General features: G+C 37.3%; 11 protein-coding genes across 15 annotated transcripts; 4 read left to right on the forward strand and 7 right to left on the reverse strand.

Moving 5' to 3' along the window:
* Nucleotides 1-93: 93 nt before the first annotated feature.
* On the reverse strand, nt 94-729 carry RpS20 (Ribosomal protein S20). The gene is made up of 2 exons (XM_008198141.2): nt 572-729; nt 94-503 (listed from the first exon to the last, which is right to left on the reverse strand). The coding sequence occupies exons 1-2, from the start codon at nt 572-574 to the stop codon at nt 138-140; spliced, it is 369 nt and encodes a 122-aa protein (XP_008196363.1). The 5' UTR covers nt 575-729; the 3' UTR covers nt 94-137.
* Nucleotides 730-773: 44 nt separating this feature from the next.
* Nucleotides 774-3,790, reverse strand: Dek. Of its 3 annotated transcripts, none has more exons than XM_008198145.3 (7): nt 3,512-3,790; nt 2,855-3,271; nt 2,352-2,806; nt 2,150-2,300; nt 1,845-2,093; nt 1,643-1,795; nt 774-1,590 (listed from the first exon to the last, which is right to left on the reverse strand). In XM_008198145.3, the coding sequence occupies exons 1-7, from the start codon at nt 3,563-3,565 to the stop codon at nt 1,576-1,578; spliced, it is 1,494 nt and encodes a 497-aa protein (XP_008196367.1). In that variant the 5' UTR covers nt 3,566-3,790; the 3' UTR covers nt 774-1,575. The 3 variants fall into 3 exon arrangements, with proteins under 3 accessions (XP_008196367.1, XP_008196366.1, XP_008196365.1); XM_008198144.3 differs by having other exon boundaries at nt 2,150-2,306; XM_008198143.3 differs by having other exon boundaries at nt 2,150-2,806.
* Nucleotides 3,791-4,054: 264 nt separating this feature from the next.
* eIF2alpha (eukaryotic translation initiation factor 2 subunit alpha) lies at nt 4,055-5,571 on the forward strand. Its single transcript, XM_968443.5, has 5 exons — nt 4,055-4,197; nt 4,313-4,788; nt 4,844-5,076; nt 5,128-5,243; nt 5,296-5,571. Exons 2-5 carry the CDS (start codon nt 4,319-4,321, stop codon nt 5,458-5,460), a joined length of 984 nt encoding a protein of 327 aa, XP_973536.1. The 5' UTR covers nt 4,055-4,197; nt 4,313-4,318; the 3' UTR covers nt 5,461-5,571.
* On the reverse strand, nt 5,557-6,570 carry Prosbeta1 (Proteasome beta1 subunit). The gene is made up of 5 exons (XM_968478.5): nt 6,406-6,570; nt 6,281-6,348; nt 6,098-6,229; nt 5,776-6,050; nt 5,557-5,728 (listed from the first exon to the last, which is right to left on the reverse strand). Exons 1-5 carry the CDS (start codon nt 6,475-6,477, stop codon nt 5,601-5,603), a joined length of 675 nt encoding a protein of 224 aa, XP_973571.1. The 5' UTR covers nt 6,478-6,570; the 3' UTR covers nt 5,557-5,600.
* A 2,194-nt stretch (nt 6,571-8,764) lies between these two features.
* LOC662413 (uncharacterized protein) lies at nt 8,765-11,395 on the reverse strand. Of its 2 annotated transcripts, none has more exons than XM_008198146.3 (8): nt 11,245-11,395; nt 11,046-11,187; nt 10,853-10,999; nt 10,197-10,801; nt 9,966-10,147; nt 9,794-9,919; nt 9,121-9,747; nt 8,765-9,069 (listed from the first exon to the last, which is right to left on the reverse strand). In XM_008198146.3, the coding sequence occupies exons 2-8, from the start codon at nt 11,183-11,185 to the stop codon at nt 8,926-8,928; spliced, it is 1,971 nt and encodes a 656-aa protein (XP_008196368.1). In that variant the 5' UTR covers nt 11,186-11,187; nt 11,245-11,395; the 3' UTR covers nt 8,765-8,925. The 2 variants fall into 2 exon arrangements, with proteins under 2 accessions (XP_008196368.1, XP_973603.2); XM_968510.5 differs by having other exon boundaries at nt 10,197-10,804.
* Nucleotides 11,396-11,875: 480 nt separating this feature from the next.
* Smox (Smad on X) lies at nt 11,876-16,777 on the forward strand. The gene is made up of 7 exons (XM_008198148.3): nt 11,876-12,286; nt 12,575-12,777; nt 14,200-14,329; nt 14,380-14,724; nt 14,773-14,867; nt 14,920-15,175; nt 15,224-16,777. The coding sequence occupies exons 1-7, from the start codon at nt 12,078-12,080 to the stop codon at nt 15,345-15,347; spliced, it is 1,362 nt and encodes a 453-aa protein (XP_008196370.1). The 5' UTR covers nt 11,876-12,077; the 3' UTR covers nt 15,348-16,777.
* HINT1 (histidine triad nucleotide binding protein 1) lies at nt 16,766-17,343 on the reverse strand. Its single transcript, XM_968576.4, has 2 exons — nt 17,183-17,343; nt 16,766-17,133 (listed from the first exon to the last, which is right to left on the reverse strand). Exons 1-2 carry the CDS (start codon nt 17,291-17,293, stop codon nt 16,864-16,866), a joined length of 381 nt encoding a protein of 126 aa, XP_973669.1. The 5' UTR covers nt 17,294-17,343; the 3' UTR covers nt 16,766-16,863.
* A 193-nt stretch (nt 17,344-17,536) lies between these two features.
* dUTPase (Deoxyuridine triphosphatase) lies at nt 17,537-18,530 on the reverse strand. Its single transcript, XM_968608.4, has 3 exons — nt 17,927-18,530; nt 17,733-17,878; nt 17,537-17,687 (listed from the first exon to the last, which is right to left on the reverse strand). Exons 1-3 carry the CDS (start codon nt 18,297-18,299, stop codon nt 17,631-17,633), a joined length of 576 nt encoding a protein of 191 aa, XP_973701.1. The 5' UTR covers nt 18,300-18,530; the 3' UTR covers nt 17,537-17,630.
* Nucleotides 18,531-18,658: 128 nt separating this feature from the next.
* On the reverse strand, nt 18,659-20,005 carry Mlc-c (Myosin light chain cytoplasmic). Of its 2 annotated transcripts, none has more exons than XM_968641.4 (3): nt 19,873-20,005; nt 19,756-19,783; nt 18,659-19,315 (listed from the first exon to the last, which is right to left on the reverse strand). In XM_968641.4, exons 1-3 carry the CDS (start codon nt 19,873-19,875, stop codon nt 18,903-18,905), a joined length of 444 nt encoding a protein of 147 aa, XP_973734.1. In that variant the 5' UTR covers nt 19,876-20,005; the 3' UTR covers nt 18,659-18,902. The 2 variants fall into 2 exon arrangements, with proteins under 2 accessions (XP_973734.1, XP_008196372.1); XM_008198150.3 differs by lacking the exon at nt 19,873-20,005 and adding an exon at nt 19,362-19,452 and having other exon boundaries at nt 19,756-19,771.
* A 4,928-nt stretch (nt 20,006-24,933) lies between these two features.
* LOC107397398 (vitelline membrane protein Vm26Ab-like) lies at nt 24,934-25,832 on the forward strand. Its single transcript, XM_971333.5, has 3 exons — nt 24,934-25,087; nt 25,137-25,566; nt 25,617-25,832. Exons 1-3 carry the CDS (start codon nt 25,073-25,075, stop codon nt 25,775-25,777), a joined length of 606 nt encoding a protein of 201 aa, XP_976426.1. The 5' UTR covers nt 24,934-25,072; the 3' UTR covers nt 25,778-25,832.
* A 387-nt stretch (nt 25,833-26,219) lies between these two features.
* Nucleotides 26,220-27,242, forward strand: LOC662582 (uncharacterized). The gene is made up of 3 exons (XM_971335.4): nt 26,220-26,376; nt 26,501-26,849; nt 26,899-27,242. Exons 1-3 carry the CDS (start codon nt 26,362-26,364, stop codon nt 27,060-27,062), a joined length of 528 nt encoding a protein of 175 aa, XP_976428.1. The 5' UTR covers nt 26,220-26,361; the 3' UTR covers nt 27,063-27,242.
* Nucleotides 27,243-27,482: the final 240 nt, after the last annotated feature.

Below are 27,482 nucleotides of genomic sequence, written 5' to 3' on the forward strand. Positions count from 1 at the left end.
TGGTCACTGGTCGCAGGATGCTCTGAAGCGTAAACAAAATAGCATCGTTTTTTTTTCAAAATTTTTGGTGTCAATATAAATAAAAGACAAAGCTTCATTGCAGTTTTATTTAGTTCTTATAAAAAACGTTTTAACAATTAGGCATCTGCAATGGTTACTTCAACCTCCACGCCGGGCTCAATGTTGATTGAGGTGATCTGTTTGACGATTTCAGAGGGGGAGTGCAAATCGATGACCCTCTTGTGAATCCTCATCTGGAATCGGTCCCAGGTCTTGGAACCTTCACCACAGGGCGTTTTCCTGGTGGTGATCCGCAAGATCTTGGTTGGCATGCGGACTGGCCCCTTGACGCGCAATTTTTGCTTCTTGGCGGCGTCAATTAAGTCCGAACAGACTTTTTCAAGCGAACGGACGTTTCGGGATGTTAGGGTGATCCGGATGTGGTGGATTGGGGGCGCATCCTGGCCGGGTTTTTCGGGGTTAACCTCTTTGATAGCAGATGCCTTCAGAAAATGAAAGTGGCGTTATTTTTCCATATTACCGTTAGGATTACAGAAATAAGGTCGCTTACCATTTTTTGATAACTTTCTGGTCGAGATAATCAACTTATTTCCAAAAGTTGACCAGCGCTGAACCAGAATTTACCTGGTGCTCAGCCACGCGGTTTCAAAAGTGAACGAGGTTAGGGAATTTTCTCAACACGCGGATTTGGGAAGTTGGGGATACTGTTAATGTTGCGGGACATTTAAAAATTTCGGTAATAAAAAGCAAAGTTATAATAAAGATTGTATTTTGGAAATTAATACAATTCAGATTCTATTGTTAATTACTAAGAGCTACTAGCATAGACATTTTGATAAGACAACAAAGCTTGCTAAAGTTCTGGGAAAATAAAAACACTATTTGATTTACATGTTCCATCTGTAGAAGCATAACGAAGAAATGATAAAAGTACACTGCATTTAAGAAAATAGATTTTTACAATTATCTTTAGACTGCACTCAACGAAAGAAAATTGGTCATTTAAAATCTGCTCTTTACAAAAAATATATTTCTATTTTTGACTATTTTATACAACCGTACAATTTTGTAAAAAATTTTAAATGACCAACAAAACAGACTTTTTGGCTTTAGTTTTACAACATAAAATCGCACGCACGTAAATAATCAAATAAAATCTATTAAAATAATGAAAACAATAGATAATTAACAAATTTTATTTACTTCTCTCCAACAAAAAATGTTCATCTATAATAAAATCTAGCTTAAGATCTCAAAGATAATCATAATTATCAAACACATAAATACTATATTTTAATGCATGTGGAATATTATACAACAAATTGAAACAAATTCTGAGAGAAAAACTTGCATCTCTTACCTTCAGAACTCATTTGCAAAGACTATCCCGGATACGTTAAAACTAACTTACTTAATAATTAGTTTGCCAAAAATGTTATCTGATGAAATGCAAAGTGTAAAATATGAATAAAACGAAATACAAACTTTGTACTCGGACATACACATTGAAGGTTGGTTTTATACAAACTTTAATTCTATAACGCCTCAACAAGTTCACGTTGATATAAGCTGCAAAAATGAAATTGCATGAGAGGAGTCACAAAAGCGAAACAAAACTTACAGATTTTACAGTAGACTTTATGAAATCCTTTTTGTGTGCGAGATCAAAGTCAGGATAATGTGCATAAACTTGTTGACAAACCGTCTTCATTGTGATCTGTTCCAAATTGGCGCCTTCTAAAATTTCTTTCACGTAGGTTTTTATCTCATCATCCTGGAATTAAATTGTCATAAAGAATGTAAACAATTGACTTAAAACATACAGTTGGAGGTTGAGCGCTCTTTGCTGCTTTTTTCACTAAAGGTTCGTCTTCAGAAGAACTGCTTGCTTCCTTCTGCTCGCTCTCTTCCTCCTCTTCTTCGTCCTCTTCGGAACTGTCTTTGTTCTTTTTCTTTCCAGCTTTGGTTGTTTTCTTAGTAGGCGGCCTGCCCCGTTTTCCAGTTCCTTTTCCCTTATTTTTATTGTTAGCTTTTGCAGTCTTCCTCCGTTTAGATTTAGGCTCTTCCTGGAACTGGGATCAAACATTTTAATTTCACACTGAATACGTGTTTTAAAACGTATACTCACGTCGCTGTCTTCGTCTGAAGTAGCACTTTCCATATCGCTCTCTTCTTCGTCCTCAGAGTCGATCTTTTTGCGATCAACACGTTTACGTTTCTTAACTGTTGGCTTTTCATCGCTGCCTTCATCAGAGGGCTCAAAGTCTTCATCGCTGGCACTAGAACTATCATCCTTCAGATTAGATCTTCTACCTTTATCTCGTCCTGACCTTCCGCTATTCCTCTCATCACTAGAATAGTTATCGTGAGACGAATATCCTCTGTTGTTTGCTCTCACAGCTGCAGTTCTTTTCGGTCTTCCTCCTCCAACAGGTTTTCCAGAATCTTTAGGTTCCAAGAGGAAATCAAGTATCCTTTCAACAATATCATCTTTAGACCCCGTTTTCTGAAGGTCTAGCATCTCGCAAATGCTTTTCAGTTGTTTTACATCACACTTAGTCATAGATGCCACCTTTTTAGAATACTCCTCTGAACCTTTTTTAAATTCAAAGCCATTGAACTTTTTGATATTTTTCTTAATCATTGTAACCTTTCCTTGCAACTTGAACAAAATCTTGTGAAGAAGTCTCATATCTTCGTTTTTAAACCGGGAAATTGACGCGTCAATCCGCGGTATTGCACCCAGAGAAGTACCAGACCCATTGGGTATCTCAACCTTTACAACCTTAAATACAACAAATAGAACAAACAGCACTCATTTTTAGATACGTACTTCTTTAGTTTCCGATGGAAATTCCTCATTGAAACGCTGTACATTTTTCCGCTCCCGTTTCCCAGACTTCTCCAAAGGTTGGTCCAGTAATGGCACGTCTTTTTCGTCATCACCACCGTCCTCACTCTTTTCATCCTCCTGCTCGCTGTTTTCCTCCTCATCCTTCTCCTTAGCTTTAGTTTTCTCCTCCTTTTTCTCGGAAGGCTTCGTGTCGCCTTTTGCGTTTTCTACTTTATCTGTTGCCGATTTATCGGTTTCAGGCTTTTTATCGGCCTCATCTGAAGCCTCATTTGGGGCCTCCTTGGGCTTTGCGTCCTCCTCCTTCTTTTCGACGCTGTTTTCAGTTGCTGCGTCAGGCTTGGCGTCTTTTGCGTCTTGAGAAGAATCGGTATTTTCGGCCTCGTTCTTCTCGTTAGACTATAACAGAATACAATTTTTTCGTTATTTTCCCACACCAGCAACTTTATTTTTGATGTAATTTTCGGTTTCCCGCTTTTTCAAATATCAACATACGCCATGTTGAAATTTCTTTCACTAACATGTTGTTTTTTAAGCGGTTTTCCAACGAAAGCGTTGCGATAAAATTGCGAATTTAACATCAGTAGAGGCCCAGGTCACGATCTATTTTTTCGAAAATAAATAATTGAGGGTACTTACCTCTGAAGAGAGATTTTTAGAAGAATCACCTTCACTAGACATCTTAACTGTCATATACCGCGTCTAGAAATGTCCAATAAGAAGTCACACGCATTGCATAATCGACCAATGCAAATGTAGCATGGGGCCACTGTGCAAAACGGTTCAATAAATGCCTGTCTTACTGAAATTTTTTCGAAACTGCGACGCTACTAGCACTTTTCAAACACAGAAATCAAGAGAATTTCCAATTTCAGGTAATTAGGGGCTGTTCAAGGCCGAATTTCTATCATTTAGGAAACTTTTCGAGCCATCGTAGCAGTTACTTTTTTCATTTATTTTGGCTGTGGCTAAAGTGCCGACGTGACTCATTTGCCGGAAAAATGGAAAATATTTTTTTTATCAAACTTATTTTTAGAGAAGCGGTTGTGATCTTAAATATGACAACGAATCGAATCCAAATTTCATCTTTCAATAATAATGCATTAATTGAATATAAAATAATCCTCTTAAATTTTTTCGGTCTTAGGCACACGTTACATCGCCAAAAGAGAAAGCGATATACAAATCACTTGTATTGAACAAAGATAGTCATATTTGATGCGTTGAATAATACAGAGAAAAGCTTGCAGGTTGTGGCTGTGCTGTCACACGTGAAGTTATTTCGGAATTTCATCATTTTTTCATATATTTTGATAATAATATAGGTATTTATAACAACCGTAACTTTTTATGATAATTTATTCTTACATAAACTCATTAACTTTTCGTTAAAGCTACTTTTTGTGAATATAACCTAAAAATTCATTTCCATATTTTCAGGTAAAAATGCCTCTCTCCTGTAGATTTTACAGGGAAAAGTACCCTGAAGTCGAGGATGTGGTGATGGTGAACGTTCGAGCCATTGCCGAAATGGGGGCTTACGTTCATTTACTGGAATATAAGAACATTGAAGGCATGATTTTGCTTTCCGAATTGTCGAGAAGACGTATTCGTTCCATAAATAAATTAATTAGAGTAGGTAAAACGGAACCCGTTGTTGTAATAAGAGTGGACAAGGACAAGGGTTATATTGACTTGTCAAAAAGGCGTGTTAGTGCTGAGGATGTCGAGAAGTGCACTGAAAGATTTGCGAAAGCAAAGGCCGTCAATTCGATTCTTAGACACGTCGCTGAATTGCTCAAATATGAGTCAGATGAGCAGTTGGAGGAATTGTACCAAAAAACTGCGTGGTACTTTGAGGAAAAGTACAAGAAAAATAAAGCAAGTGCTTATGATTTCTTCAAGCAGGCTGTCTCGTAATTATTACAATTAAACAACAATATTACAATATAATCGTTGTGTAATTTTCAGTGATCCCAGTATATTGGCCGAATGTCAGTTGGATGATAGAACCAAGGAAGTATTGTTGAGCAACATCAAGAGGAAACTGACTTCTCAAGCAGTCAAAATCCGTGCTGATATTGAATGTGCATGTTACGGCTATGAAGGAATTGACGCTGTGAAGACAGCCTTGAAGTCCGGTTTGTCGCTTTCAACTGATGAATTGCCAATTAAAATCAATCTCATTGCTCCTCCTCTCTACGGTAAAAAACTCATTTCCAACTAGAATTAATTATTTATCCGTGTAATTTTAGTAATGACGACTTCTACGCCTGAAAAACAAGACGGGCTGAAAATACTAAACGATGCAATTGAGAAAATAAAAGCCACAATTTCTGAATTAGGTGGCGTTTTTAACGTTCAGATGGCTGTAAGTGATTTAATTTCCTTGTTTAGGACCTGCTTTTTACGTAAATTTTTAGCCTAAAGTTGTGACAGCTACCGATGAAGCTGAGCTGCAAAGACAAATGGAAAGAGCCGAATTGGAAAACACTGAAGTTGCGGGCGACGACGACGATGAAGAAGACGGAGATGAGGGACAAGTTTACAATGAGAATGATAATGAATCTGAACCTGAAGAAGATTAAACAAACCTCAAACGTTTTATGATTAAATACCATGTGTATTATAAGTTTTTATATTGAAGCTTGTGGTTTAATTCAATATTTTAAGCCAATAAAATATTGTAAAGGTGAAAATGTGTTTATTATAAAGAAAAAAATACAATTTAACCCTCAAAGAATTTTGGCAGTTGGTCGCCCAAGACCACTCTGCGCTCGATTCCCTCCTCTGTAATAATTCCTAATCTAACCACACCACCCGAAGAACCATCGCGTGACATTGCGAGTGCCAAAGCTGTAAAAACTGAGTTAGAAAAAATTTCTCACGAAAAAATAACCTACTGTTTGTAATGAATTTAACACACTCTTCCTTCGACATGTTCGGTTTATAGTTGGCGTCAACGTACCCGTACACGTAACTAGAGCCTGAACCCCCAATGGAGACCTGCTGTCTCACACACATGCCTCCAATGGGGATTGAGTACACTTGCCCCCCTTTACGTTTATCCCAACCCGCAACCAGAATACCGGCCATTAGGGAATCACGATAGTTGTAACACAACTCGCGAAAAACCGCAGCCCCTGTCTCCACCAAAGGCTCTTCCCCTAACTCCATTCTACAAACCAAAATTTTTATAAAAAAATTAGCTAAAATTATCTCTACCCATGAAAACTTAGATGGTAGGCCACAATGTCCGCAATAGCCTGGGTATCGGCCGCGGAGCCAGAGCGGCAGCAGTAAATATGGTCGGTTACTTTAGTCAGTTTGTCTGTGACACGATTTGCGATGTATGCTCTACAATTAGTGGGGGTTATTTTTTATATAGTGATATATTGAGTGTGTTACCCCGTAGTGGTTCGAGAATCGGCCCCAATAATTACGCCCCCATTGAATTCCGCTGCCATAATAGAGGTCTAAAACAACAAGTCATGGGGACCTAACCTCACCGAATTTTTCGGGGAAAAACTTACACCAGTGCTGTGGGCAGCGTTCATCCAGTCACTTTCAGCATTCATGCCGTAATCACTTGTTACAGGTGGCATTTTACGGGAAAATTAATTCACAAGTAAAAAGCGGTAACAAGAGAATTTTTGATTGACAATAACAGTGTCGCCCATAGAATAAGAGAGAGGAAGAAGCGAATCTCTCTGTCTACCCCTCGTTTTTTCGCGAAAGCGCCACCTAACCTGGGGAGAACAAACTAATTCGATAATAGCGGGAAATTCAAACAGGACATTTTATTTATTTTCCAAATTTAAAGAATTATAAATGTTAAATGTTTCTGTACTCATGCACTGTTACGAGACATTTTAATAAAAAAGCATCTGTAACAGTTGCAATAGCACAAAAACATTTAACATCGCTTAATAAAATGAAACAAAGTCTTTCCAATAAAAATTTATTAAAAAAATAATAACGTGCTGGAATGTATAGGCAAAATTAATTTAACTCGAATTGTTGTTCATAAACATACTCAGATGTAATAATATATGTAAATACATTGTCTAAATATACACAATGATCCAGAGAAACTGAGTATGTTGGCATCAGATTAAATTATTGAATTGCTACCTGAAAGTGTACACTATTGGTATCCTTTAAAATTTAAATTCAGATTGCTAACAGACACAGTATTTCGGGATCAGTCTGTATAAATACATCAGTTTTGTTGGTTTGATTACTTGTCTACAGACTGTTCAGAAAAGCAAAAAAATATCAAAATTTTGCTTGTAACCTTTGACAATAGTCCAATTTTTAAGTCCCTTAAGGCTAAATTTAAACAACTATTTTTCGAAATTTATTCGCGGTTATAAGGTTTACGGACGTTTGTAAAAGCGGCCCTAACACGTACTTTAACAGTTTGATGTCAAAGTTCTTGATAAGTTTTGAAATTTTTTAAAAGTAATCTCGATTGCATCATAGTTATTAGTAAATTACTCAAACACAAGAGAATTACAAGTGTGCTAAAATTATTTTAAATAAAAACCCACATATCTGATATACATAACTATCACTGGAAGTTAACTGATTAAAACTACCATGTAATCATTTAAATTTATAATAATAGTAGGCTTTAATATTGATTAACTTGTATGATACTTGTAGAATACGTTTTTTCGCTTAGTTTCTAAATTAAGCAATCACAAAAAGGACAAACCTTGTTTTTTTAACAGGCATAGGCGTTATAACATTGTGTAAAACAACATAAAAGATTAAGACATAGAGGGACATGGCGAATTTGAAAACCTTGAACCATAGCAAGTCCTAAACTCCCTGCTTTCACAAAATACTAGCTTCGCAACTACAATAAATTTATTTATTATTATGATATACCTATTAATTACTGCACATGATATTTAACTCGTCTTCATGGGATTTTCAATTACATCCCAAGAACCGTTATCATCTCCAAGGACGGTCTTCATCTCCTAAGTTTGTGTGATCCTTCTTGGTGTAATATGATTATATTAATATCTAGAAATCGCAATTAATTGTTGTATAGACACCTTTCAATAACGTTTACCTTAATTTGCCTTAAGTTGATTCATCCTTCATTAAAACACTGTCATTCACACTATACACTAGATTCAAATAAAAGATCCATATAAAAGTAGAGATGTTTGATCACAAAAACATCCAAAAAATCACGTTAAATCGTTTTCTGAAGTCTTTAAAACACATTAAAACAAAATGTCGCCAAAAACCGCAACGACAGCAAAATAATCGGCTGTTGATAAATCAAAGAATTAAAAAGAGAAGTGTGCGCACGTCGATTATTTTTAAGTGAACCTTCTTTACTTTTAGCAAAATATGTGACAGATTCCTTTAAATTTACAGATTTCTTTGCAACTGACGCGGCCTCTAAGCTGGAGCACACGAACTATTTTAGCCATTTCCCCCCTTTGCCCCACCCCTCCTAGTGAACACATAATTTGTATACACTTTCAGGGGCCTGGTGTCGCCAAACAAAACCGACAATGAAGTGCAAAAATGAAGTTACTAAACCATGGCGGGACAATTCCAATTCTGATTTTTTTATATTAATGCCACCCGAAAACTTGGTAAAATATCTGGCAACTCGCGATTAAAATTAAGACTAGCAAGTGGCAAATTACAGCTTAAAAAATTGCACTACAAGAATTTATTAATGTTCTTATTTTCTCAAGTAACTCGTGGCTTCGTATCTCGTTTTTGTTTTAAGGATTGTCTTTTGAAATGAATTTTTCAATGTATTTTTTGTCCCTGTGGCCCATTGGAAAAATATTTGACGGCACTTTATGATATGAATAAACACACAAAAAAAGTGAGGAAATTTTAATAAAGAACAAATAACAAGTTACTTTAAGTTTATTGTACAATAAGTTTCTTTTACAAAATACATACTGGAAAATAAAATGAATATCTAACATTCAAGGAACAAATGATAAATTATGAAACAATAACTCAGTTTAAACAATAATATAATAAATAAGTAATTACACATTAAAATGTTAGCAAACAGTCGCTAGTAGTGGCGAATTATCGTTAGTCCAGTGGAGGATAGATTGCTGGCTAACTAAAGTCCAAACATAGGGTATGAAAAACTCCTCTGGTTGATCTTCCTCCACATATTTGAACTTCAAATCGGGAAATTTCTAAAAATTGACAAAATTACATCATTAAACCCACTCCGACACGCCGCCAACCTTCAACTTGTCTTTAGGCCACCGCTTTGCACCTTGTTGAATAACGTTAAGAACTTGATAGGCATCCACTTCGTTTTGTTGCGTTTTATCGTCCAACAAACTTGAAAAGTATTTAATTATAATGTCAATATTTTGGAGTATGTCTTGAAACGCAACATTTTCCTTAAACGGTTCGAAAATATGTTTATTGTACAAAAGCGTGTAAACTAGATTTGGGTTATTGACCAACTGACTGGAAAGACACGAATTGAAAATTTCCAAAACCATCCTCAAAACCTCCTCAAGAACTGTGATATCCTGCTCCATATCGTCACCGTCTTGAGACACTGTGATGGCGTACTCCGAGTTCTTCTCACTTTTGCCGTTCCATAACTTTGTGGATAATTTCTGATACCGTTTCGCCAAAGTTTCAAACAGTGAAACCAAACGTTGGCTAACGTACGGATGCAAATCTCGAAACTGTGCCGACATATTCGCCAAAGCCGCCAAACAATTTGTGTGCAGGTATTTATCACGCATTTTCAGCATATTGTATTGTACTGTTCGTATCACCACAAGGACCAGCAAGCCGCCAAGCGAGACCTCAGTGAGGGTCCGCTCCGTATACCACACGATATTTTTCAGTTTCTGAAACAAATTTCTCAAAACTGTTCACACAACAATAGAAAATTACAATTTCATGGATTGATTTGTTGAAAGAATCATCCTCACTCAATATTAGTAGGATAATAAGTGACATGTAGATATGATGCGAGTTGCTGTTCGGGGCGTTATACAAAGTCTTCAAAATTGGAATAATCTTAAAAATCGTCGTTAGTTTAAGTGAGAAAGCGACGATTTGTTACCAAGTGATCTAAATCCGTTCGACTCAAAAGAAAGGCCCTAAATGAATCATTCCGGTGGATTAGTAAATAGAGTAATAATGTGGTCACGTCCCCTGACGCTTTTTTGCAAATTGTTGCGTAAAGAACGTTGTAATCTATCCTCGAAAACATATTGGCTTGAATCGGGGCTATTGGATTATTGTCTACAATTTTTTATTTAACTTTGGAGATAAGGTAATGAGTAAAAACTACCGGCACTATTCATACACAAAAATAGGCTATTCCTGTAAGGGTTGTTCTTAGTGGTCCAATGGTGCACTAACACTAAAACCAGCAGCAAACTCTGGGTGGCTAAAGGTACCTCCTGATAATCGCTAGTTTCAGACACCAAAACTTCATCGGATTTTCTGCTGAACGTTAAAATAGACCACAATTCCGCTGCGATCCCCAGAACGAGGCTGTGGCCAGTGTTGGCCCCAAACCCCACCGGCACCTTCGCCTGTTTCATGTAATTAGTTAGCAAGCATTTGATGAATAAAGGGGCGTGCGTTGTGTGCTTGCCCCTCATTATAAGTCTATAAATATTGCTTTGGTCTGACTTTCGCCCTGAATGTAATTGCACTGATAAAAATACTAGAAGTGTGGTAATGGCCTCGAGGTGTATGCCATACGTGGCATCTGTAACTTCAACATCGACGATAACTTTAACTAGAGCGTCTACGAAAGTCTCAAGTCTTGTCCCATTGCCGTTTACTTCAATTTGCTCTATTAGCTGCTCCTCAGTCACGGTTTCGCAAAGAAACTTAACAATGCAGCGAATAATGAACAGAATGTTAAATAACTGCCAAATGAATAAGCTTCTAAAACGAGAATTATGAGGAGAAGTTAACGAAATGGAAAGTTATTACGCGTCGGTGTTGGTGGCAGTCAAAAGCTCGGTAGCTCGGGACAAGAACACGTCAATAATTGAACCCAAATTTCCTGAGGTGTGGTTATTTTTCAGCAACAGTTGGCAAAGGTTTTCAATTTTTGACTCTAACGCTAGCTGGTCATTACTAAAACAAACAGTCGTGTTTCGTCTAGCGTTTGGTGTAAGTAAACCTTGTCATAGGTGGAGAAATGTTGAAAGCCACCAGTCGGTTCCAAAAGGGGTCATTTTGTGATATCGCTTGAGTGCTTACAAATTTAAGTAAATAATCATTCGTGGACAATTCAAAATTTTTGCTAACAGCCGTACCCATTTCTACAAAGACCGAATTTTGTCAAAACGTTTTTTGTAAGCAACGGTGTTTATACTCACTTATTTACGCTCAATTTTAATGTATAACGCACACCATTAACATTTTTTCCATAAATTTGCTAGGACATAACCTTATCGTAAAAAGTAAACACGTCACCTGTCAAATGACATTTGAACGAACGACGCCACTGAAGGATCATCAAGCTGAGAAAAGTAGAGCGCTGGGGCTCCACAAATGAATGGAATCTGTGACGGAATGATTCTTTTTTGTTTTTTATATTTTTATTTATGCATTTTTAATAATTTTTACAATTTAAATGGGTTGAAATAACAACAATTGTTATTTCTTACACAAGTGCTGCGCTGGTGATTTAATACATTTTAAATTTAAATGCCTTCTTTGATCTCACTCGATCTTTTAAGTTTTGAAAGATTCGAATTCGTAATTTTATCTTGATTATAAATAATAGGTTCAATAAAGAAATGATTTTTAGATTAGGAAGAATATAAAAAAACTGTCTTTTTGTCACTGAACTGTTGCTATTGGGTTTAAAACCTTGTCTTTAAGGCAATATTCGAGGAATGTAAACAGTGTCTTGGACCACGTTTTCGCGACGCCACTGGTTTGGAATAGTTTTGTGTGCGCGCATGCGTAAAAATTGTTAACACAACACACGTGCGTCCTTTTTTGTTAGTTTTTAAATGTGGGGAAAGAAGACAGATGACGCAAATGAGGCTGTGCTTATTTCGCGTGGAGCGACAATCATCGTCCGCCTGTCAAAGAACAATATGGCAGTGGTAAAGCAATAATTTTTGTAAAATTTTTGGCAAGTTTTCTCTGTGAAAATTGGTGATATCCGTGTGCGTGAATTTTTGTAACTCGTGGTTGTTTGATGGTGATGAGTGGGATGCTCCCGTCGTTCACGCCGCCCGTCGTAAAGCGATTACTGGGATGGAAAAAAGGCACTGACGCCGATGACAGATGGTGTGAGAAGGCCGTCAAGAGTTTAGTCAAGAAACTGAAAAAATCGGGCGCTTTGGAGGAGCTAGAACGAGCGATTTCGTCACAGAATCATAATACGAAATGCGTCACAATTCCTAGGTGAGTTTTGGGCCTCGCAGTCTGCTCATGCACCAAGTTTAAGGTCATAGGTATTATGGATTTGTTTAGATCCCCTCACCGCACCACGTCTGGCTTGCGACCTACCCTAAATGTCTGCAAAATGTGCTGGTTGGGCCCGTTCTCACACCACTGTTGCCCAAATTGCGCAATTTTAATTCCAGCTTCCTGTCCCTCATAATTCGCTCAAATCTCGCGCACATAGCAGTTGAAATTACTTTTATTATTTTTAACTTGCATCATTGGCGCTGATTTATTGATCATTTGTAGAGTTCGGCCGGCTGCTGAATTAGGCAACGTCCAGCAACAGAGGAAGGGTTTGCCCCACGTTATTTACTGCCGGCTGTGGAGATGGCCTGAGCTGCAATCGCACCATGAACTCAGACCTCTCGAAAACTGCGAATACGCGTACAATTTAAAAAAGGAGGAAGTCTGTGTCAATCCATACCACTATACTAGAATTGAAAGCCCAGGTATTATTTATGTTATGTCCAGAGTTTTCCAGATTTACAAAAACTAATGCACTTAACAGTTTCAAATTTGAAGAGAAAACAAGCTTGTAGAAACCCGGCAGTTCCATAAATTCGTAATAAATCCTTCAAATAATTAAATATTTATTCAAAAGACTGTTTAGATTTTATGTATAATTTCGAAACAATAATTAATTTATGTATATGCGCAACAGGTAGATAAGTTAACAGTATCTTATTTCTTAAAACAGCTTTCTAGGTGGAAATGTTGAACTACGTTTGCATTTGTATTCTTTTACCAAAGATAGAGTATAAATAAGTAGTAATAATTACTATAATTTGGCATTTATTAAAGTCGTGTTATGACTTCGTTTTATCAGCGATTAGCAGCTAGATGTGCTTATTAAAATTAAAATGTGCTTATATTTTGACTGGAAACTTTTAATTTTGTTTAACAATTCGATATTTTTCAGTATATTTTTTATTTTAAATAAATTCGCTTGATAATTATGTTAAAACTTTTCTACATAAACACACATTTATTATTAATTTCACTGTATCTTTTTGTACAAAGTGTTTAACTTTTTACAGCAAGTATGTTTTTTTTCTTTAGCAATTTGAGCACTGCAACAGGATATGGTTTTGCTTTACGAATACATGATATAGCGTCTGACAAAAGTATGGAACCAAGCGTTTTTGCTTGAACTATTTATGTTACGAAAAAAAATCCGTACTATCTACGTTAGCAAGTCTGTTAAAAATAATGTAGAGACATTGCATGTGCTTATTTGTAAAGATGTTTTAGAGGTTGCACCGTTTGTAAAAAGTTTGTAAAAGTAAAAATATGGTGGAAATCGTAAAATACAGTTCGTAAACCTAAATGAATTAAGCATTTGAATTATTGATTTAGGCATTTGAACGGTTTGGGACTACGTAATGTATATTTTGGAACTTATCACGATTTTCTACATAACAATAGCCTATTAAATTTTATATTTAAATTCTTAGCTAAAAATTGCACCAAAAACCACCATCGACCGTATTTTTTTTTAAAAATGGAGCTCTTTGTATGCTGTTATGTTGAAAACGTTTCACTCGGATTCTGATTTCTTTACCATTCTTATTTTTGTTAAACTTTTACCGTCATTGTAATTATAAAGAATTGCATTTTTAGATGAAGTAATTTTGTAATTTTTAATAAGTTATCGCTTAACCTTGACATGTCATGTATGTTTGTTTTTATTTCATTTCACTAATCAGCAACACGGAATTATGCAAATTCGATTATTTTGTAACATCCGGTCTGAAAAAATAAGGAAGAGAAACAGGTTTTATTAATGTTTTTGGGTGTTTATTGGCACATTTATTCATAAATTGAAGCGATTCAATTTAGTCTATTAAAAATTGATTTTATTTCCTCAACAGCCCTCCCAGCCATTTTAGTCCCCCGCCATCCACTCAGCGACGAAAACAACTTGTTTCCGCATTCGCTGGAAGACCTCAGCACGTCTGTGCCCGAAAACACGTCATTTCCTCACAATCCAAATAGTCTAGGGTATTTTTTCCCTCTTTTGCTGAAACTTTTAATTTGGTGGGCAATTTCAGTTTGCATATGCAACATTCTGGGGGTTACATGGATGCGGTTGGTATTTGCCCGAATGGCGCTCCTGCAAATATGGAATCTCCCCACAATGCTGCCCCACCTACTGAAACTCCTCCACCTGGTTATATGTCCGAAGATGGTGATCCGATTGATCCTAACGATAACATGAGCATGTCCAGGATAACGCCTAGTCCTCCCGTGGACGCGCAGCCTGTACTTTACTGTGAACCCGCTTTTTGGTGCAGTATCAGCTACTACGAGCTGAACACACGAGTAGGGGAAACGTTTCACGCTAGCCAACCTTCAATCACAGTGGATGGGTTCACAGATCCGAGCAATTCGGAAAGGTGTTTAATTTAATGAAAATATATTTTTTGGTAATTCGAATTGTTTAGATTTTGTCTGGGGCTGTTATCTAACGTAAATCGGAACACCGTCGTCGAGCAAACCCGGCGGCACATAGGAAAGGGTGTAAGACTTTATTATATAGGTAATTGAGGCGATAAGTGTTGATTTTCGGTGTAAAAATGCAATTTTTAAAGGTGGCGAAGTTTTTGCTGAATGTTTGAGCGACTCGAGTATTTTTGTGCAGTCACCAAATTGTAATCAACGGTATGGGTGGCATCCAGCCACCGTGTGTAAAATTCCACCAGGATGCAATTTAAAAATTTTCAACAACCAAGAATTCGCAGCTCTTTTGTCACAGTCCGTGAGCCAGGGTTTTGAAGCTGTTTATCAATTGACCAGGATGTGTACGATAAGGATGTCGTTTGTTAAGGGTTGGGGGGCGGAGTATAGGTAGGAAACCAATCGATCAGTCGCTTGTGTTAATTGATCACCTCGTAGGCGACAAACAGTGACGTCAACACCGTGTTGGATTGAGCTTCACTTGAATGGACCTCTTCAGTGGTTAGATCGTGTACTAACCCAAATGGGCTCACCTCGGTTACCATGCAGTTCAATGTCGTAAAGTACTGAGTGAAAGGAGTGTCAAATGCGGTCCGGTTTTCAGTCGTAACTCAGCTATTATTTTCATTGGGAAAAATTGTTGCAAATCAAATTACGTTTTGGGTGATATAAAAAAGTGTGGCGATTTTTTTACATATAGTTACTATTTAGCTTTACAAAAAGTTTTATTTTACATTTAGAGAGATTTATTTTATATTGCTGAGTTTTAAACTGTTGGTGTTGTTAGTGTTGCAAATATATTACACTTTACAGGACACAATTTCAATTTTGGCGTAGTCAGGCAAAAGCTAAAAGTGCCCACCTGGCACTTCCGTGGCCCTGACCGGTCCAGGTGCTAACATACAGTAAATTTACTGTACTTTATTAAGTTATAATATTTCATTAGACCCTACATTTTTTAATTTTGAACTATCATGCGTTCTTTTTTTTATTATTCGTTCATTTGTCGCATTTAGCTTCGAAAAACCGAACATGACGTTTAATTGAGTGGGAAAGTGAGATTTGCTTAAGGTTCTATACAGTCAAAATTGAAAAAAAAAACATTTTGCTATTCCAATTTATTAGCAAAGTTCCTATGTTACGCCACTGCTTCTTCCACATCAAGCTTGAGAGCAATTTATTGGGCTCCCCAGGTGTGTACTTTTGGCTTTTGGACACCTCTGAAACAACTTTTTTATGTATTATAAAAGACTGAATGCTAGAATAACTGTTTTAATCCCATCCAGTTAATACGTAAATATTTTATCTAATTATGGTATTTGCTTTGGTAATTGTTTGTCAGTTCATTGTGCGCTAAACTTGAAGTTGTTCCAGAAATTTATTTCTAAGATTAGAACTGTGTTGATCAATAAACTGACCCAGGATTATTTGTTGTAAATGAGGACATACAAGGCGGGCCTTGTATCCAGTCACATCCAGCAAGTGTTCCCACTTGAAGCATTAAAATAAAAATCTGATAGTCACGATATTGAGAACAATGCTCCTTGTGGAGACATTTTTTGTACGTGACCATACCCTGTAATTCAATTGTTTAACCATGTTGTGGACCTTGAAATGATTGCAAGTATTAAATTGGTTTAAGTACAAAGTATACAGGTCACAGCATAAATAAAGGAACAAAATTGGTGCTGCTGAAATTTTTGCAATTAATTATGTTGTGCATTTGCAGCAGTAACAACAGTTGTTTTTAAGCTGTATTGATGGAGTTGTTTTCGTGTGAATTCGATGTCACATACCGTGATGTTTAGGTTTTATTTTGTAGTGTTTGTTACAAGTTTTTTAGCTGATCCATCTTGTGAATCACAATTGATGTTATAAGCTCATATTTGTACTATATTATTTCGTTTATTGCATAAGTATAGTTTGTATCTGGCAATTACCAAATTATATGCATTTTACTTGACGAAAAATATATAGCCGTTAATTTACTAAGTCTTGGTTTTATTTCTCCCAAACACAAAACCAGCACATACATGTAAATTACAAGCTAATTAAAACTGAATTAAAGCCACTGAGAGTTAGCCAGGGGGCCATTGGAGCTGTCTGCCGGACAAAACGTGCACGTGAATATGATACACAGACTGGGCCCCAATTGGGCCGTCATTGATCACAATACGAAAACCATTTTTCAAATTCCGTTTTTGGGCGATTTTCCGAGCGACGATTAGCAAGTGTCCTAGAAGAGGTCCATCGTTGTCTTCAGCCTTGGACAGCTGAGGGATAGGCTTGCGCGGAATCACCAAGAAATGGACGGGGGCTTGCGGGTTTATGTCGTCAAATGCAACGCACTAAAATGGCATTTTTACCTCAAAAAATCCAACAGTAGCTGACACCTACCAAGTTGTCTTCGTAAATAAAATTGCAAGGGATTTCTTTACGTAATATTTTCCCAAAAATTGTATCTCCCTCCGGCAAAGCCGTTTGGGCCAACTGCACTTCATTCGCCATTTTTCCGACAACCGGTGTCGGTAAGAAAATTACCTACATTATCGGAAAAATTTTCAAATTTTTGAAATTCTAACGCAAATCAACCAGAATTAATAAATTAAACTGTACCACTGCAGTCCTCTAAAACGGAAAGCTTAATTCCTTATTCCTCAATACTGTCCTTGATTTTTTCCATTTAATAAATCAGTATTTAAGAACTGATGACTGGTAGAGGTTAAGTCTCAAAAGACAAAAAAACACAAATTATGAAAGAAAGGGGTAAAACGATTTATTGAAACATAACCAGGAACACATATTTAACACAGAAAAGCTTGAGTTTCGAACAATACTTCTAAAATTAATTGGTACCGGTAGAGCCAAATCCGCCTTCTCCACGGGCCGTTTCACTGAGTTCCTGTAATTTAATCTAAGAAAACGTTTTTTCTGCCAAAAAACTTACTTGAACTTCCTCGATATCGGGGTAATAGATCCGCTCACAAATTAGCTGTGCAATGCGGTCGCCACTCTTGACTTCAAAGGCAGTATCTGAATGGTTGAATAGGACCACCTTGAGGACCCCCCTGTAGTCCTCATCCACGACCCCGGCTAAATTTCGCATCGTTATCACGCCCTCAACTAAAAAAACCAACTTACCGCCAACATCGATGAAATTCTTGACTGCTAGACCCGACCTAGGGGCGATCCGTCCGTAGCACCCTTCCGGGAGCTGGATTTTGATGCCGGTGTCCACGAGGGCCTTACCTCGGGCTGGGACCACGCAGTCGAAAGCACTCTTCAGATCATAACCGGCGGCTTTAACTGAACCTTTGGTCGGAGGGTAGGCCTCGGGGACCACTTTGGTGTATTTCAAGACAAGACTAGATGTAGGCATTTTCTTTTCTTCGGATTCTTGAGGGGTTGTTGAGTGGACGAAAGCACGAGACGGTTTGACGAAAAAGGCGCGAATTCGGCCCGCTAGCACTTCTTTGGCGCCAATTCTTAGCATCTGGCGCACAGCTACCGGCATCTTCCGCAAAAAGGCAGAAAAATTCGAAAAAAAGCGGCAAAGACGCGCTTCAAGGTGAGCATTTGTTTTTGCAAATTTGAGATAACGCCGAGGGACTGCAGGCTGATTTTGCCAATTTTACTTCAAACTCCTAACCTCACTTGTACGAAACGTATTTAAATAAATCCGTTATTAATCCCTTATTACACAATAGTTATTTAATACTTTGATTTAAGCACTTACAACTGACCAGTTACAGAAATTCACCTCACATGAAATAGGTTAGCAAAATTGCTTATTGGGTTATTGCGCAATATTTTTCCACTCCAAATTGGGATAAAATGCATTGTTTCAATCAGGTACGGATAAAAATAAAACAATTATGTGTATTATATACTTTTATTGGTTATTATGAACTCACATGCTCTTAACAACCTCAGTGAAAAATGGGTAAATTATTACAAATATTGGACCTATAAGTACAATGACTAATAAAATGCCTCTATACTATAATAAAATTGGAATGAAGGCACTATAAAACAGAAAAGTCATCAAAGTTAAAATATGGCTATAAATAAATTAGTTTAAATGCACCCCAAAAGATCTACCCTGGACTCCAACCGATTATCCGGACATAATCAACTTAACAAACTCTTCATAGTTAACATTTCCCTGTGAATCCTCTTGCCCTTGCAGCAGCTGCTCAACCTCGTCATCAGTCAGTTTCTCCCCAAGGGTGGTAAGCAGGTGTCGCAACTCCGCTGAACTAATGTACCCATTTCCGTCCTTATCGAAGTGGCGAAGCCCCTCAATAAAATCATCAGCCGTGTCGGCGCTCCTTGACTTAGAAATCTGTTGGTAGATGGGCAAGAAAACTTCGAAAGAAACCCTCTCGTCGGGCTTATGTTGATGGGTGTATTTTTTCACGTCGGACTCTGTGGGGTTTTGCCCCAAGGCCCTTAGCGCGTCCCCGATTTGCGACACGTGGATTTTGCCATCGCCCCTGTTGTCGAACAGTTGGAAGGCCTCTTGGAACTCTAAAATAGGCACAAATTTAGCTTTGCCAAGCTCACCACTAATTACCTTCGACTGAAGTTAGGGTTAGTTTACTGGGGGGTTCGTAAAGGTACATTGTGGGTTAATGCGGAGACTGCTGATGAACATCTGCGTTTTACTAAATGGGTTTGATGAAATCGTGGTCACTTTCAAAACAGTACCATATAAGGATGAAATTGGCAGTATGAATCATCGGTGTTGGGGGCTGGTTCATGCCCTACTATTTTTTGGTTTTGTGCGTTATTTGCATGTTTACTGGGGTTGAAAATTAAATGGAAGTGAGTGCACATGGTAAAAATGAGTTTATTTGAAAAAACTGTTGGGGAAATAGAGCGAAACTGTACAAATAAGACCGTGATATGTGTGAGGAAGAATGTAAGGCGGGGCTACATAGCCTAGTTTTGCACTTCTCTTTACTTACCGGCCATCTGGTCCTCTGTGTAGTTTGCCTGCAATAAAGCAAAGTGCTCGTTAATGACTTACACCACCAATACGCTGTTTCACAGCGAAATTTATTATTTTAAGTGAAATAACTTACCATGTTTGATTTGCATACACTGAATAACTGTCAAACGATACCAGTTGAATGCAATGATAAAACAGGCCACCAACAATACACCACGGCGCTCACTTTGAATTCTGGAATTTGGATTGATGCAACCGCGACAATTTTGAAATATCACCGATTTAATTAAATTTATGCAAAAAATGGTTTAGCTTCTTTGGCGTTCGTTTCATGGACATCCGGAAGCGCTCGAAATGTCGAAATGATGTGACTAAACCACATTTTCAAAGTAATTAAATCCATCATAAAGATACCTACAAGGTGAACAATATATGTACTGAATTCATGATCAGCCACGTGAACGAGCTGAAATGTCTTATGAAAGTATCGTAAAGTGCAATGTACACCTGAAAAAACGAACCTGAAGCGATCTGCTGAATAAAGATAAGTGTCGCATAATTTTGAATAATTACGCGAACCGCTCGAGTCTTGGACTGACGTCTCGTTGCTGATTGCAATGCTAATCATTTACAATAATTTACATTAAGCGTGTAAATATAGTTATTTTCGATAATTAGATTAACTGAATCGAAACCAAGGCAAAGTTCTCCAAAAACAATGTCAGATCGATGCTTAATTGGACAGGTTAATTGGGTAAAATTGGTAGCGGTCTATTTTAGGGAAGAATCGGTATGTCATGTGCGCTATTATGCAAATTAAATTTCCTGTGTATAGTAGCAATTGCCGCGTCGAAGTAAGCCATGGTCTTATGACCTTGATATTTCAATCAGAGCTGGAGGAAACGCTTAGAATGTGATCGTTTTCCCACGAAGGAGGAGGCGCCTGCATAATTCAAACGGTGCTCCACATATGAAACCTTTCTGTCCCACCTTTTTAATGTCTCTGAGTGCTTTTTTATTTCTACTCAATAAAATATTGGTTTCTTATTTTTATTTCTTTTAAAACAGCTATTTTTAATGAGGAGAGCGCTAACGTAAGTATTTATAAATATTTGCATCTTGAACCAAATACGAGCAAAATAAAAAATAAATTACTTAACTAGCTTTAATCAGGTAAGTACTGGATCTACTGGATTATTCAAAAATATACATTTCAGGCAGGGTGTAACATTTCGCACCTTATACACATGGTAATGTATGTATATTATTCAAGATTTTGACAATGCTACAAATTGTGGTAAATAATTTATTTAAAACTAAAATTGAAAATTTAACTGGCAAATTAAATAAACTATAATAAAAATAAACTATAATTTTATATTTAATAAAACAAAGGTGCGGGAAAATGAGTAATAAAAATAGAAAAATAAAATTCGACCCGCCTTATCGATGCAGATTGCAGTTTGATAAAAACGAGATCAACAAATTAAAAGGTGCATAAATTTGTATATCTATGAACCTGTTATGTAATTTTCTTCCTTTGGAATCGCCGTGTGCAGGAGTTTGCTTTATTATGCGGTTTAAATTTTAATTTGTGGTCGTTTGCGCCCATCCCTTCGCACGCCCTATTAAACAGGTGTGTGAGATATTTATGTAAAATGCATACGCACGTATAAAATTCGCGATCAAATGTCAGCAAACAGATTCTCATTATGACATGATAAAATCATTACAGCCGGCAGTGGCTTTAAAAGCGGAGTCAAGTTTAACCGGATAATAAAACGTAACAATCGCCATAACAGAGAACAAAATTTGAAAGACAAATAAAAGAAAAGGCAATGTCGGTGTCCTTTTCGCGGCCCTGCAGTCGAAGAAAGTCACTGACTGTTGCACTTTGCGAGTGTTGTAAATTATTCTTGCTGCAATATCGGTAGGAAATCGGTTTGGTTAGCCTTGTTTGGCAGGAGCCCACTCAGAAGGAGTAACTCCTAATGAAGGCGCCTTTTGTCTGGAATTTTACTTATATTGTATGGACTGGCGGATAAAATATGTGGGAAAAAAACTTGTTATAATGTAGAAAGTATTTCAGGGTCAGGATTTTTAATTATAAAGATTTGGCCATTATCAGAGCTGGGCCAAGCCCTTAACTTTTTTATTTTGTTTACAATGTTAATTTGCGACCGGTGCAAATTAAGATATTATCAATCTTGCGTTAGAAATTACCGAATTTTGGTAATTTTGCCCAGAAGCACGTCATTGACTTTGCTCTTGAACGGGGCACCTGTGCTACGACTGCCCACAATTAGTTTACAAAAGCCGGAATGATTTATGGGTTGTTTGAAATTGTTTTGATCCGGTATTAAGTTGTTTTAAATTAAATTAACAGAAGTAAAAGTGATTTTAAAAAGTACGTTAAATTCCTACGCCCATAGTTGATCTAATAGTACAATCAGCGGAGACAGTTCAGGGTCGTACTTATGCTTTTCCAATTAACCGGTAGCAAATTGCACAGGTTATTATTGCAGTCGAAAAGATTTACTTTAATTTGAATATTATCTGATTGATTTAGCACCGTCCAAAAATAATAATTTGTAAAAAGTGGACAGAATGTACTATTTATCTCAATTAGGATAATTTAGAGCTAATTGATGAATGATTAATGGATTCAGAATTTTATGGTTTAGAGATACCACTAACAAGGAACACCTGAAACTAGATACTGTCATTAAGTTATCGGCAATAATAATTTATCAGAATTTGTGTTTCTATCAATGTTAAGTAGCTGCTATACCAATAAAATTTAACATATTCTGACAAATTTCTTAATATTTATGTATGTTTATAGCGTTTATTGCAACATAATATCTGATTTTAGATTGCTGTTATTAGTGATTAAGCGGTGTTAAGATGATGGTTCTATAAACAATATTCTATTAAGAAATTGTGAGAGCGGTTATTAAGTTTTAAAGTGCTTTGAAGAGAAAGCTATATTTAGAAAAAATCAATATTATACGTAGAAGAGAGCATTATGGAAAAAAAGAAATAAAATTTCTACAAAATACTCTACTGAGAGAAATAAGCGAGATTAAAATGTTCGAAAAGTGAAACGTTTTAGAAACTTTTTATTTTGCAAAATAAATTCTTTCACAAATTCTAACGACACATTAACGACTTCTGAATGTTTCAAATTTCGGCATAAAATCACACATATTATATAAAATATTTTTAAATAATGAGGCAAAACCTGTTATAATTACTAACGGTGAATTTAATTTCGTAAGTAATTTGTAAAGAGACAATTTCACATTTTTGTCTAATTCAGTCAGTTGTACCTACACGTTTTTCCTACAGAACTCTTTTGAAATTATGACAATGTGAACTGATAGATTGCTAGAATACTAGAATTAATATAATAGTTTGATTTACATTAAAATTTCATTTAATTATTAACGTCTATTCGCATGCTTGTTTCCTCTGCTTTACAAGTTTTTTTGCCCTATTCTTACTGAGCTATGCACAAGTGCTTTGCATACATACATTTATCATCTTTGCAATCAGTAAGGTTGATCCCATTGTACCCACATTACATAGTGCACAAGTTAATAAAAGGGAGGTCATGAAGCACATTTTATAACTTACAAACATTACGTAAATAGTTAATTATGCGTATTACCAACAAAACATTTTATAAACACAAAATTTTAATAATTCTTTTCAAATTGTAGCATTAAATTAATTTAAAATATGCAATTAAAATATAATTACCCATGCAGAAAATTGACAGATCGACAAGATAACTAAATTGCGAAAGATTAAAATATTATATTTGAATTTGCGGTCAGATATACCAACGATAACACAAGCTATTGTTTGCACAAAAAAATAGGAATGCAGTTTTGCAACCTAAAATAGCAAAATCTTATAAAATCTTACGTTCATAAAATTTAAAAACGTATCTGTAAATCGGTGTAATAGTTTGTAAGCAATTTGTCACACATTGTATGCAAATTTGGATAACAAGAAGAAAACATTGTTTTAAAAATAAATATTTCGCACAAGCTGCTTGTAGGTGCAACGATTTAAAATTTCAATATTCATGCACAAATTTTGCATATCATAATTTTATGTTAATTACTTAACTGTAAATTAATTAGATAGCATTTGAAACGTAGAAAAGATTTAATTTATTTGATTTGGGTGTACTGATATTAATTTTGAGATCTGTAATGTTTTAAGTATTCCTTGAGATGTCAGCAACTATATTTGGTTTGTTCCCAAATCCAATTTCTGGTTATTTATTACAGGACGTAATATCGATATATTATTAATATTTTGACTGTTATTAACTCATAAAATATGATTTTAATCATATCATTCCCATTAAATTTTTTATTAGGTAAAATCTTATTATTGTGGCACTGTCCTTGTCGGAATTGCTGTTACATTTTTGAAAAGTTTATCAATTTAGCATCTGATGTCAGATGCAGTCACCCAGAAATCTAGTTTAAAATTTACACAAAGAATGTGCAAATTCAAATTCTTTTCTTTACAATAAGTAGGTTCGAACGAGTTTGTCAGGAAAGTCACATTTCTGAACTTAAAAGTACTCATTTATATGGTCACCGTAATCAATCAAGGACAAAAATAAAAAGTAAAACGACTTTTATTTTGAAAAAATGCAAATCATTTTCATTGCACCCATAACCGTTTCGAGAAGTCACCGTCTATGCATAAGTTACCTAACGGAAAATAAGGAACAAAAAATAGGAAGCTGTAATGAAAATCCAGTTTGAGTTCCGCATATTTTGAATGATTATTTCCATCATTATGTCGTTATAATTCTTCAGTGATTGTTACATTTCAATAAAGTTTTCGGACTAATCACCAAAGTCTATTTAGCATAATTCAAATCAATCTTTAATTACACGTACTGGAGGCTACACTTGAGGTCAATTCTAAATTCAATACTCGTCGCAAAGGTCACCGGTGGGTGCAGTCCCTTTGAGTCAAAAGGCCTGAAGTGGCCGATGCGGAGACGCGCCTGTTTTACTGATGCACGCTTTTGAAAGGGCATCCTCAATTAAATATTTTCAAGGCGCGGTTGCTTAATTTGTTAAAATATGCCCCGATTTCAATTTCTCCACTTACCTAATTCGTGTCAAAAACGCAAACGATTGCAGAAATTCCTCAAACATGCTCAAGGTGGTGGTGGGCCATTGTTAATGTCCCATCTCGTAAGTTCATGGTTATCCCATGGGTAGGGTGTGGTACCGCTATAAATAGAGCAGATTTCGGCTGATTGTCATTGTAAATTCGAACAGCAAATTACCAACATGTTTGTAAAACTGGTAAGTAGCCCAGTGACCAGTGACCAGTGATAGTGACTGAAAATTTCAGGCCGTATTAGCTTGCTCTTTGGCTGTCTCCGCCGCGGTGTACAGCGGCCCCCTGGCTGGGGGCGTTCCCGCCGCCCAGTTCCCCGCCGGAGTGAGCCCCCAGGCTTGCCCCAACTACCCCAACTGCGCCAACCCCTCCGTCGCCGTGAACCAAGCCCCCGTCTCCCAATACAACGCCGCTCCTCAATACACCCCTCAGCAGTACCAACCAGCTCCTCAATACGCTCCCCAGCAGTACCAACCCGCCCCTCAATACACCCCTCAACAGTACCAGCCCGCCCCACAATTCGCCCCCCAGCAGTACAACGCCGCCCCCGCCCGCCCCCAGTACACCCCCGAGGTGCAGAACGCTTTGGACCGCGGGGAATACATCGGGGACGGTGACTACCACGGTGAAGGTCTCGCTGAAGCCCTCGCTCCAGGATACCAAGGTATAATAAGTGAGAGTTATGGTGGGAACAGGTTGTAATTTATGATTCAGGACAAGCCCAAGCTTACAACGCGGCTCCTGCCTACAACCCCGCCGCCTACGCCCCCCAGCCGCAGGCTCATCACCAGCTGCCCGCAGGTGTCGGCCAGCCCGCTCAGATTCCCGCAGGAGTTGACGCCCGCTCTTGTCCGAACTATCCTTTCTGCCACTAATTTAAGAAAGACAAGCTAGACTGCCAGCTGACAACATGTTGTTGCATTAATTTACTATATTTTTGTAAATCCTCTGTATTATAGTCTAAATTAATTTAATTTAATAAAAATTAGAAAAAAATTTCGAGCTTTTATTGGGCGTGATGTCATTAGATGGGAAAGGCGAGTGCTGAAACAATCGTGCGTTCTTGAAAAATGCTTTGTTTCGCCGGTAAGGTCACAGTCTCATTATGAGACAGAATAAGGAAAGCCTCACCTAATAGAGGTATTTCAACTTTTTATCCAATACCAACAATTTTTTTGCTTAATGCTTGAATATTTACCATGGCAATGAAGCAAAGAACCTTGGACACATGGTGACAGAAAGCGAAGGAACAAAGTTTTGAACTTACCACACGCTCATTAAAGCAAGGATTGTACCCTATCATTGCATTACTTCGATATTTTATTCCACTTACGTGTGGGATCGGTATTAAAAATATATACTGTTACATTTTCTATGCAACGGGTGGATAAGGTGTGGTACTTATATAAATAGAGCACATTTACCTCTTTGTTCAGTTCATATTCTACAAAATAGCAACATGTTTGTAAAACTGGTAAGTTACACCCCCACAAATTCGGGGGCCGCCCCAAAAGTGCCCAAATGGATTAACCAGTGAAAGTGCCAGTGTGCTGTGACCAGGACTACCCCATTCCCAACTAAAATCAGTTAAATTGCAGACCGTTCTGGCCTGCTCGATCGCGGCCGTCTGCGGGGTGTGGAATGGTCCCCTGGCTGGAGGCGTCCCAGCCCACCAATATCCCGCGGGAGTGAGCCCCCAAGCGTGCCCCAACTTCCCCAATTGCGCGAACCCCGCCGTGGCGGCCAACCCCAATGCCCCCGCCCCTTACAACCCCGTTCCCCAGTATAATCACTACAATCCTGCTCCTCAATACAACGGGTACAACCCCGCACCTGTCCCACAGTACAATCCGGGACTCCAGAGTGCTTTGGACCGCGGAGAGTATATCGGAGATGGGGACTACCACGGCGAGGGGCTCGCTGAGTCTGGGGCTTATGGGAATAATGGTACGATTGGTTCAAAACTGTGTAATATAATTCACTGATTTATGTCTAGGGCAACACGGAGGCTACAACGGTGGCTACAATGGAGGCTACAATCCAGCACCAGCATACAATCCTGCTCCTGCTTACAATCACGGCCTTCCTGCTGGAGTGCCGGCCCAGGTTCCGGCTGGCGTGGACGCCAGGTCTTGCCCTAATTATCCATTCTGCCACTAGAGCTAGGTGGGCAGTCAGCTGACAACATGTTGTCTATTTAGGATTAATTTTTGATATCCATGCTGTGTTCTAAACTTTCCTGCAAGGTGTACATTTTTTGATAACTGACTTTTTGCTACACCTGCGTTCAGACGCTGTAAATTATACAATGACTTGATAAATAAATATTTTTTCTTAAAATTGGTGTTTAATTTTTTTAAATTAACGCATTTTTTAACGTAATTTGAAACCACCCCCCGTATTCCCCAATTTTCGTTTAATAAAATATTGAACAAATAATTTAATTTTAATAATAAATATTGTGCAAACGTTTTGTCTCTAATTTTTATATTAATGATAAAAACTGATAAAACCGATATTTTTCAATACCGCACAAATAGGGATCAAATTTCCTGACCTGTCACCCGACTCCGTAGAATA

The sequence above is a fragment of the Tribolium castaneum genome, chromosome 3 (assembly GCF_031307605.1).
Source record: "Tribolium castaneum strain GA2 chromosome 3, icTriCast1.1, whole genome shotgun sequence".
NCBI lineage: Eukaryota > Metazoa > Arthropoda > Insecta > Coleoptera > Tenebrionidae > Tribolium > Tribolium castaneum.